Raw genomic sequence first — 10603 nt, forward strand, 5'->3', positions numbered from 1 at the left:
GCAACAGGATTTCACTGAGAGGATTTTCTGTGGCTCTGTGACAACAAGGAGCTTCAGACAGAACGAGGTTGGATATTAAAGAGTTTTACTGAAAAGACTGAGGGTTATCATAGATGTTTTTGATAAAAGAAAAAAGACAAAGGAGGCGTTTCTATTAAAAAAAAGGCAACACACCAGTTAGCTACATGTGTCGTCCGTTTGGGAACTAATGATTTGAATTGGGAATTTTAGACTGAAACCCTTTCTGGAACTTGACTAACCACAACGGATGGTTTCTGTCCATGTTGTTGGTCGCTGGTTGATTCCCTTTTCCCTCCAGAATTCTTTTAATTCTAAACTAAAACTCATTACAATCGGTAGACTGTCACATCTGTCATATCTGTCATCAACAAGTCTGATTATTACCATTCGAAGGTGCCTTTAAGGAAACTACCCAGATGTAACAAATCTAATTTATTCATATTTCTGTTATAACTCTTTCTCTGTTTTAATGACATATTACTCACTCGCGTTGTTTCAGAAAAGTCTTAAAACATTTCAACCATGGAACACTCCACGTCCATGAGTTTGTCTGGAGATGAGGTGGAGGACCAGCGCCCTCTCCTGCCTGCAAGGATTGTCCCTCCACCTCAAGCCTGTCCCCCCCAGTGTGGAATACACCCTTCAGCTCAAACCTCCTCCAGTCATACTGTGTGGCTGGAGCGGACCCAGGCCATGGCCGCTACACCTTTATACAACGGTAACCTTTATGTCACGGCATCTCCGCGTTCTAAAAGGAAAGGAGACGGATCCAAAAGCAAAGAGAAGAAGGAGGAGAAAAGGTCAGGGGGGAGTAAACAAAAACAAAGACTGATGGGAAAAAAGCAGGAGAGCAAATCCAAAAGCACCCCGGCCTCCAGATTCCAGGACAAAGTCACATCCTTCACTGACATCCCACTCTCCCCCTGTGGCTCAGCCTTCCACAGTCACTGCAGGTCACAATACGAGAACAGGGATGTGACCTTGGAGATGACCAGCTGCCAGACTCTACCAGAGATCATCATCACCAGCAAAGATGATGAAGACGTTCAGTCACAGAACAGTGACGTGCACCAGTATGACCAGGACCCCGTGAAGACCAAAGGCCTCCTGCCTGGATTGGGGCGTCCCAGTCCCAGCCACGGCCCCAGTTCTAACTCCAGTCCAAAGCCAAAGATGGAGGACGACAAGGACGAGCAGTACTGGAAGACGCACAACATTGGCTGGCGTTTGGTCCACAGGAGGGCGCTGTTTGTGAGAAGGCAGCGTTTGGCTGACTGCGCCCTGGCTGCGGGGATATTTGGTGTGGTGCTGATGGTGATGGAGACTGAGTTGTCCTGGAGCATCTACAGCAAGGTCAGAGACATTGAAGTCGTCTGAAAACCATAGAAGGTGTTTGATGAAATGACCCAGGCCCAAAAATGAAACTAAATTAACAGAATAATATTAGAATTAGACAGAAAAGAGATGTAATATATTTATAAGGTAATATCAGGATTATCCAGATGTACTGTACACACAGATTAGAGGATTACATGATATCACTGATGACATGTGTGGACTGAGCCATCAGACCAATATGATGTCATGTTTCTGTATGTATGTGTGTGTGTGTGTTCACAGAGCTCGGTCTATTCTCTCACAGTCAAGTCCATCATCAGTTTGTCTACACTGGTGCTGCTGGGCCTCATCGTGGCGTACCACTGCTGTGAGGTGCAGGTATCTGGGTTCTTTGTGTTTCATTATAGACAGGCTGAGATGTTGTTGAAAGATGTTTCTCAAATCTGTCTCTAGGATCAGTGACTCAAACTCAACCTAAACACCTACTCTGTGGCCTTGACCATGTCTTGAAACCCTGGGTCGTCCACATTGGATGGAGGGAGATAATCTACTGTGCAAAGACCTGAAACAAGCAGCAGAAAGAGCAAAAGTTTCCATATCAGCAGCTTCAAATCTGTTTGTCCTGTAGATTAACGTCTCCTCGTAGACATTTTATCTCAGTTTATAGCCTGAGTCGAGGCACAAGTCTTTTTAAATCAGCCCCTGATCTAACAGATTTATAATCACAGCTCTTGGCTGCACTCTGACGACCTGTCCCTCTCCTTGTGGTACTTAGCTCTACGTCCATGACATTGGTGCCGAGGATTGGCGGACTGCCATGACCACTGACCGCCTGGCACTGATAGCCCTGGAGCTGGCAGCAGCGGCCATTCATCCTTACCCCGTGGGTCTGCTGGAGTACCTGCAGCAGAACACGACTCACGTGTCAGGTTCAGAGACAGAGCTGGAAATCGTGCTAGGTCTACCCATGTTCTTCAGGCTGTACCTGCTGGGACGGGCCATGATGCTGCACAGTCGGCTCTTCACTGACACCGCTTCCCGCAGCATCGGAGCCCTTAACAAGGTGAGGTTACCAGGTCTGCTGCTCCTTTTAAAAATCTATTTCTATTTAGGAGTGATGTTTGATGTTTTTGGCTTAAAGTGCAAAAAACACTGTAAAGAGTTGAGGCTGAAAGAAAAGTTACTTCAAAATTATTTCTTTTTTTTATCCTTAGATTCACTTCAATACAAGGTTTGTGGGTAAAACCCTGATGACGATCTACCCTGGAACCATTCTGATGATGTTCAGTGTCTCTCTGTGGGTCGTAGCAGCGTGGGGTTTACACGTGTGTGAGAGGTACAAGTATACCCATAATGCAATACACACCTGAAAGAATAAAGATTTCTAGCTCCATTCACACATTCATCACTCACTAACTAGAACTAGAACTGGGCAAGTTCAACTTACTGACCTCTAGCGGAACAAGTACATATTACAACTATTTGAACCGATGATAGCATTTTACAAGTAACTGATGTCCTTTAGTGACATAAAAACACGGACAAAACGGTGAATGAAAACCGGCTTGTCTACACCACAGACACCACAACTACAAAGACCTGAGCAGCAACTACATGGAGGCCCTGTGGATGGTGTCTGTCACGTTCCTGTCCATCGGCTACGGTGACGTGGTGCCTCACACCTACTGCGGACGCAGCATCTGCCTCCTCACTGGGATCATGGTAACTACAGAGAACAACAACAACACGATTTAATTACATCATGAATTTGAATGAACTCTCAGACACACAGTATGATGGTGTACTTCACAGGGAGCTGGCTGCACCGTCCTGGTGGTGGCAGTAGTGGCCAGGAAGCTGGAGCTGACCCGAGCAGAGAAACATGTCCACAACTTCATGATGGACTCACACATCACCAAGAGGGTAAAACACTAAAACACATATATTTAAAAAAAGCTCCAGGACATGCAGAAATAAAACAAAAAAAAAGTCTAAATTTGCATTAACACAAAAGGCTGAGTGTGAGACAAAACGACTGTAGCACAATTACCAAGCAGGGCTGTAAATAAGGGCCCTATAAGTTTATGTACTTGGACGTGAAATTATTCTCCCGAGTGTTTTTTATTCTTTTACGTCCTCTCGCTAGATAAAGATTGCTGCAGCAAATGTGCTGAGAGAGTCTTGGCTCATCTACAAGCTCACTAAGCTGTCAGGAGGACAGAGAGACCACAGCAGAGTTCGAGTCCACCAGAGGAAGCTGTTGCTGGCCATTCACCAGTAAGACACCGCCTGTCGATACAAGAGCAAGAAGATGAGGAGAAACTCTGAACTCTGATCATCATCATCATCCTCACTTTACCCTTCTTCTAGGCTCATTGTTTCCTCGTCATCGGTGCTTCTAGCCTTTTGCTACGTTTGGTTGTTTTACTAGATTTCAGCTACATTTTAACTATTTCAAAGGAAACCTTTACATCTGAGTTATTTATCAGTTTTTCAATATTTTGTTGTCCAGATATTACTCTCTGTTACTGTAGAAAGTTGAGTAAAATGTCATGTTGAAAAGTAATACCACAGTAAACTTGGTCTGGCGGTTGTCTCCTCCAGGCTGCGTCGAGTAAAGATGGAGAAGAGGATACTAACAGACCAGGGGAACACTTTAGTGGACCTTCACAAGGTGAGAGAGGAAAGTCAGTGCACCAGTTTACAGCTTATTGGGTGAAAAAACAACTAGCAGGTATCATCTAACTCTCCTTTCGTCATCTTTGTTCTCACATTTCTCGACATTCACCACCGTGCACCTGAACGCCTCTCAGATGAACAACCTGATGTACGACATGCTGTCAGAGGTCCAGGGCTGCAGAGCAGAGCTGGACTCACACATCTCCTGTCTGGAGAAGAACGTGGAGGAGCTGAGGGAGGGCTTCAGGAGCCTGATGCCACTGCTGTCCAGCACTCTGTCCACTCAGAACTCCTCCATCCGCCACCTGCTGGGGGAGAGGGAGATAAGAGCAGAGACTGTGGGTGTTAGAGGAAGTGACGGGTAGAGACACTGGAGGACAACTCAAGCCTTCTGAATAGACTGCTGAGAAGAGTGTCCAACTGTAAGACTGTAATCTTTGACTTAAACATTTTCACACATTTAAAGACAAATAAGATTAAAACCTGAACCAAAGTAAATGTAGAAATCAAAGGTTTGAGGAGTCAGATAGACAATCAATGTAAATACCATTTTTAAAATACAAAACAAGTACTGTACAAAGTTATTCTAATGTTGAAGTGCTGCTTAAATAGATGTAGTGGGTTTTATGAAGTTAATATTTAGAAAATATAGGATTTTTCTCAGATAATTTAGTGTAATAGAGATGAAGTATTATATTTAAGCATCACCATTTTCAATTGTAACTCTTCAACATTATTATAAAAACATTTTGAGATGCTTGCATTTGTATTGTACCATGAAATATTCAAGACAAAGACTTGTCTTTTAGCCAAAACATTTTTTATTAAAGAGAGACAGGGTTGGAGGGTGGAGTTACAGCAACCACCAAACTGTCAACGTGAAAATACAGAAATTCATCCGTGGTCTGCATCATCTTCAGGTCTCATTTCGTGATCAGACTGTGAGGTCATGACGCTGATATCTACCGGTCCGTCCCCTCCTCTCCACCTCAAGCTTTGTGGAGAAAAGCTAGTGCTGCTTCCTCCTGAATGAGCAGCCTGTCAAAGGAGACGAGAACAGGACAGTCAGAACACTGCAGAGACTAAAGCTGGACAAAAAAACAAACAAAACACTGGCTGTGCCCAAACACACACACGCGCATGCAACGATCCTATTGTATCATATTGTGCTGATCAAATAATTCACAAAACGCTTAGATCAACATTTCACAGGATCACATGACAAAGTGTGTATGCAATGAATTGGCAGAGTCTAAAACCAAATCATATTTAGTTCAGATGTGTTCAACAACAGTTAATGTTCTCAGCCTTCGAAAGGGGGGAACCATTGGTTTAGCTCAACCCTTCTGCAAACTGAGGATCGCTCTGGCACTGGAATGAGATTGGAAAACCACGATAGAGGAAGTCCAGTCACTTGGCAGTGCGGATACACCACAAACAGTTATTCTAACAATGTTCTGAAGCTCTGAATCATAAATAAGTGCAAATTAAATAAACACTTTGGTGAAATTAACTATAGTCTACAGACGAGAAAGCAGGGCAATAGGACTGTTAAGATACCATTTAAATGTAATAAAAAAAAGTATAAAAAGTATATTAACTCGGGCTAGTACACAGAAAGACCAGACAACTTCATATTTTTATTTTGTAAGGTCAGAGGTGAAACATCCAGTGCGTAATGAATACTTACCCTCTGTGAGACGTGCTTTGCCTCCGGTGGGCTGACACAGGACTGTTGAGCAGCCAACACACAAGACAACCGTCTGGGCATGGCTGAACACCGTCGTGATCTTGTAGCATCCTGGTGAAGAGAAGGGGAAGACGTTAGAGCTCAGCAGATAGCCTCACAACACGGATATGGATGAGGGCCTTTAAGACACCGGGCGTAACACAAACCTGGACATTTCACATCCATAAAGTAAGAGTTAGGACTCTGAACAAGGCGCTTCTTCTTGTGCCTCCTCTTCTCCTCCTCAGGGGTTGGGTGCAACAAGTCTTTTGCGAGCTATATTACAGGAAAACAAAGGAGTCAACGAACGGAGAAAAATGTTAGCATGATCCAAACGTTTAAAACGATGACAAAAACGCGATGATATGGAAAACAACATGTAACAGATACATATCATGCAGTGTTGACGTACAGTTTGGATTTAAAACGCGTAGTGAAGCTTTTTGTTAATGTTGTCTGTGGAGGCTAAACGCTCAGGCTTTTCGGCTGGCCTACTTTCCTTGGGTCGGATCATAGGCAGCGCGTTAAGTAACAACCGATTTTCCAAATATAACGTAAATTACTGTAACGGCGCAATGTTAACAACTACCACTGATTTACTAACACTTTAGCTGTTGATTTAAAGTTAATCAGTCCTTATCGTCTCGGCCGTTAAATTGGCTCCATGTTTGCCGTGTGCGCGCAGCCATCTTGTGTCACAATGCGCTCGCAGCGTGCATCATTATGTTTAAAAACTCGGACCAAAACTAAACGTAAGGATATGAAGCCGACAATATTTTGTTCGCTAATGTTTTACGTTTATGTCCAGTGTATCGGCCGAGTCGTTACATTTGATTTTATGGTGAAAATGATAGTGAACCTCGACATAGAGATACTCACTGGCATGTTGGCGAGGAAAAAGCCGCTGCCGAAAAGGAGGCTTCACCGGAAGCCAGGGCTACATATGGGACTGTTTCTTAGCGCACGGACCGGATATGACGACTATAACAGGTCCTGGCGGCCATATTGCTAAGGTCGAAACCACACGTAAACACAAATTATCAAATGACTTAAGATTCCCATTACATTTATTTTTATTAACAATAATAAAGATATTGAGTGACCTACTTTGTTCACTTTTATATCTTCAAATAAAGATTCATTGGGTTTGTGTATATTATATTATATTATTATTATATATCACAATACAACGTTAACAAATTATAATAAAGTAAAAAGTGGAATTTCATTATTTTTATTTATTCATTTTAATTTTCATATCAAGTCTTCAAATTTGTACACAGGTGATTAAATATAATACCATCACCAGATATGTAACATTTGACATGTCTTGTGACAGTTGTTGGAAATCTATAAATATATATAAAATAAAAAAATATGTATATTCCTTTGCATCTCATCCGTGCTAATCAAACTATACTGGATTTGTAACTGGGATTGGCTTCCATGGTTCTTTCTCCAGTTTCGGTGTCAACAATTCCTGTATCTTGTCATGGGACTCACACTCTGATGGGAAACAGTTTCTCTGAGAAAGAGATTGGAAAGCAGCTGTGATATCAGCTGTTACATGATGAAGACCTGCTACCTTAACATACATTAAAAATCATAATGTGAAGAAAAAGATGACCAGGTTAAAATCCACACACAGTTGATGTGAATCAGTTTAAACACACCTGCAAACACAGATGCAGCAGACCACCCTTCTCCCCCTGCATCTCCAGTGAGGTCAAGAACAACGGCAGTGACTTCTCTGTGATTCTGTTTCCTACACAAACATATTATCATAAATTCAACCACAATATTTTTTAAAAATTGTCACACAGACGTTGACTAGATCTAATCTACAGTAAATGAATATTGGAATTATTGCTCAGTTATTTTTATGAACACATACACATACTGCTTAATCATTATTACAAATGTGCAGATGTTTGCTGTATTTCAGGTTGAAAAAATAATGATGCAAAGACTTGTATGCAGTTTCATTTCTCTCTAAAACTAAGATAAATCTGTGACTAGTTTTATTAACCTGCCAGGTTCAGGTAAGCCAGTATTTTGTTTCCAGGCAGAAAAAGTTGTCCATCTCTTTTTTGTGGAGGATCCAGCAAAGGGTTCCCTATCTTCACCACCTCAACCTGGTGTTGATAAAGAGGAAAACCAGTACATTCAAATGTAAGTGGTTAAAAATGGTACTGTCCGTGCTTGAGACCAGATTTGACCAGAAGGTGCCTCATACCTCTGGTTGTTTCTCCTCATCACACTTGCTTTCAACCTGAGAGACTGTAAGTAGGGATTCAAACAGTCAGGGGTGAGAACAGTGCTGCAGATATTCCACTGTGATTGGTGGATGCTCTCACCTCTCTTGGTCTTCTCTTTACTGGCAGGTTTTTCTCGTTTTTTGGCGCCCCCCTGTGACTGAACAGATATCCAGAATCCATGTCACCTGCTGTACAGACCACCATGAACTCACATCAATGTGAACACGTTACCTTTTTTTTGGGTGTGCCTTTTTTATCCGCTTTGCTGACAGAGACTGTAGAGACGCTGCTGGGAACTGAGGTTGGTTTGTCTGTATACGCTGGTTCAGAGTCAGGGCACGACTGCAGGAAGACAAGAATTTGGAAGAGTAACCTTGAGATTGACGACAGTGGGACAAATGAAAATATTTACTGATGAGTATTTGGATGAATGCACTGACAGACTGTTTTTCCAGAAGAAGTTTCCTTCGCTCCACAACTTCTTCATGGGTGAGAGCAAACTCACCCAGGACCTGACAGTGGAGGAAGTTGGTTAATCACAGCACTTAAAAGATGCTTATAGTGTTACAAACTAAAAGTAATAAAGCACCTCAGCCAGATGAGCTGCTCCTGAGTCTCCAATCAGGTTGTGGGCTAGTGACAGAAAGAGCAGAGAACGATTGAACCTCAGACCCTAAAAAAAAAGTAAATTCAATTAAACAGAATGAACAGCTAAAACATGACAAAGAACGGTTGAAATTAATTTCCTGCCTTTGCTATATGAGCAGCGCCCTCATCACCGATACAGTTAAAAGCCAGGCACAGTGACAGGAGGTTTTTGTTTGAAGTTCTGGTCGTGGAGATTGCAGATCCGATCGCAAGAGCTGCGTTATCGTCGATCTGGTTGTTCCGCAGGGACACTTCAGTCAGACTTGAACAGAGAAACACTCATCAGTTGATGCTCTGCTAAGAGACATGGCAGTCATGTGTGGAATGCTTGGAGACTCACACACTCTTTGCAGAGAGAATGCAGTGGTAACTCTCGTCTGGGAGAGGGTTTCCCTCCAAGGCCAAAATCCTGAGAGAGATTTAAAAGAAAGAAAGAATTAGTAAATATCTGTAGCTGAATCCATCATCTGTTAGGCTGTGTTAAAAATATGTCAAACTACTCATTGACTGAACTGTAGTAAAGTATTTTTTTTAATGTTTTTTTATTTATTTTTTTATCTAGAGAAACCATGGTAAAGTTTTAATTCAAAATAATTACAAAAAAACAAAAACATTTGAAGAACCTCAGTTTCTACTGGTACACGCACCTGAGGTTGGAGCACACAGCCAAAATAATTACAAAAAAACAAATAAAAACATTTGAAGAACCTCAGTTTCTGCTGCTACACGCACCTGAGGTTGGAGCACACAGACACCGTTTTGAGGAGAGACGCCACCATCTTGTCCGTCAGATCTGCCTGCCAGAAACTGCAACACTGTCATTGAAACAATGAACACAATAACACTATATAAAAATAGTCAAACCTGGTTCCAGAAAACAGCGTTGAACTCACTGAAGACTTTGTAGATTAATCAAGGATGGAAGAATCTTCTGCAGAACTTTGGTCATCTGCTCATCGATCTTCCATCCTGCAACAATAAAAAGATCAGTATGTCAGAGTGAACTAGAGGATTAAAACGTTATCTGGTGTTTGATTCTTACCAGAGATCCTTATGCTCTTGGCACTGAGTGGGTCATCACTCTCCAGCTCCACGCGGAGGCGCTGTTTCCACCAAAGATTCTTCATTGCCCTTTTGCAAGGTACAGCTACAAACAAAATGTTTATTTATTTTTATTTTATGGTCTGTATTGTCTCTATGTTAATTAATGTATTTGAAACTGTACGGCAGATTAGGGGGAACCAAGGTTTACCAATTTCCACAGCCTGAGAGGCGGGGCTGGCTGAGGAGCAGGCCACCTGTCTGACCAATGGGGTGCTGCCCATACTCAGAAGAGCACAGAGGGCGGGGAAGTCCGCCTCCACATTCCCGGTGCACTGGTATGAATCTGTGGGCAGTCAAATTCACAGCATTTACAAACTTTCAACATCAGCTCAACAGTCTGATTATGTGGTTTTTACTCACTAAACGTCTGAGCAGGCGTTGATTCTTGAGCACCCTCTGTAGGAAACAACAGACATGTCACCTGTTTACCTGTAGTATTTAATGAACTACAGAAACGGCTAAGTTTAGGTCCTTCATAATAAAACTAGGTCCTGATGTTGCCCATTTCTATTTAATTTTGAAATATATTATATATATATATAAAACTATATTATGTATGGTAATTATTATAACTATACTGTATATTATGATATAATAAAGTTCTGCATACACTGAAATAGAGCAACAAAGTGTTTCCTTTGTCTTAGTGATGGTTTCTGAATAATACTTTAACATTTGATGTAGTAACTAGTCCAAGCTAACAATGCAGTAAAACAGCAGCTTCTGTTGCTGACAAACTGTGGTGATGGCTGAGAGTTTTTTCCAACCTGATCTTTTGTCGTCGTCAGCCCCAGCTGCAGCAGCCGCGGCAGGCTTGTCTGCCTTT

General features: G+C 42.1%; 3 protein-coding genes, 2 long non-coding RNA genes and 1 other non-coding gene across 9 annotated transcripts in view; 2 read left to right on the plus strand and 4 right to left on the minus strand.

The window, feature by feature from the left end:
- The window catches only part of LOC103394590 (uncharacterized), a 315109-nt gene that overhangs the window by 36407 nt on the left and 268099 nt on the right, over positions 1-10603 (plus strand). The gene's annotated exons all lie outside the window — the stretch shown is intronic.
- On the plus strand, positions 24-5004 carry LOC103394591 (small conductance calcium-activated potassium channel protein 1-like). The gene is made up of 9 exons (XM_025065312.1): positions 24-1374; positions 1642-1737; positions 2135-2422; positions 2574-2695; positions 2940-3081; positions 3172-3282; positions 3506-3636; positions 3964-4033; positions 4173-5004. Exons 1-9 carry the CDS (start codon positions 544-546, stop codon positions 4401-4403), a joined length of 2022 nt encoding a protein of 673 aa, XP_024921080.1. The 5' UTR covers positions 24-543; the 3' UTR covers positions 4404-5004.
- LOC112488546 (uncharacterized) lies at positions 1269-2482 on the minus strand. The gene is made up of 4 exons (XR_003052732.1): positions 2345-2482; positions 2086-2260; positions 1846-1921; positions 1269-1394 (listed from the first exon to the last, which is right to left on the minus strand). It is a non-coding gene; the product is annotated as an uncharacterized LOC112488546 (long non-coding RNA).
- Positions 4837-6772, minus strand: rps27.1 (ribosomal protein S27, isoform 1). Its single transcript, XM_008331935.3, has 4 exons — positions 6647-6772; positions 5935-6043; positions 5729-5839; positions 4837-5076 (listed from the first exon to the last, which is right to left on the minus strand). Exons 1-4 carry the CDS (start codon positions 6650-6652, stop codon positions 5048-5050), a joined length of 255 nt encoding a protein of 84 aa, XP_008330157.1. The 5' UTR covers positions 6653-6772; the 3' UTR covers positions 4837-5047.
- LOC112488580 (small nucleolar RNA SNORA35) lies at positions 5334-5464 on the minus strand. Its single transcript, XR_003052798.1, has one exon. It is a non-coding gene; the product is annotated as a small nucleolar RNA SNORA35 (small nucleolar RNA).
- Positions 7029-10603, minus strand: part of LOC103394568 (leucine-rich repeat-containing protein 71-like) — a 6057-nt gene continuing 2482 nt past the window's right edge. The window contains exons 3-17 of one of the 2 annotated variants that reach the window (XM_025065303.1): positions 10138-10173; positions 9926-10060; positions 9716-9820; positions 9567-9642; positions 9406-9480; positions 9014-9082; positions 8776-8935; positions 8615-8698; positions 8466-8537; positions 8257-8367; positions 8125-8182; positions 8004-8047; positions 7797-7902; positions 7441-7532; positions 7029-7352 (exon numbers count right to left, since the gene is read on the minus strand). In XM_025065303.1, the coding sequence (XP_024921071.1) occupies positions 7182-7352; positions 7441-7532; positions 7797-7902; positions 8004-8047; positions 8125-8182; positions 8257-8367; positions 8466-8537; positions 8615-8698; positions 8776-8935; positions 9014-9082; positions 9406-9480; positions 9567-9642; positions 9716-9820; positions 9926-10060; positions 10138-10173 (1394 nt within the window). In that variant the 3' untranslated portion in view covers positions 7029-7181. The remainder of the gene's footprint in view (positions 7353-7440; positions 7533-7796; positions 7903-8003; positions 8048-8124; positions 8183-8256; positions 8368-8465; positions 8538-8614; positions 8699-8775; positions 8936-9013; positions 9083-9405; positions 9481-9566; positions 9643-9715; positions 9821-9925; positions 10061-10137; positions 10174-10603) is intronic. The other variant, XM_025065304.1, reaches the window with a different exon arrangement.

This window comes from Cynoglossus semilaevis, chromosome 18, assembly GCF_000523025.1.
Source record: "Cynoglossus semilaevis isolate Cse_v1.0 chromosome 18, Cse_v1.0, whole genome shotgun sequence".
In the NCBI taxonomy this organism is placed as follows: Eukaryota; Metazoa; Chordata; class Actinopteri; order Pleuronectiformes; family Cynoglossidae; genus Cynoglossus; species Cynoglossus semilaevis.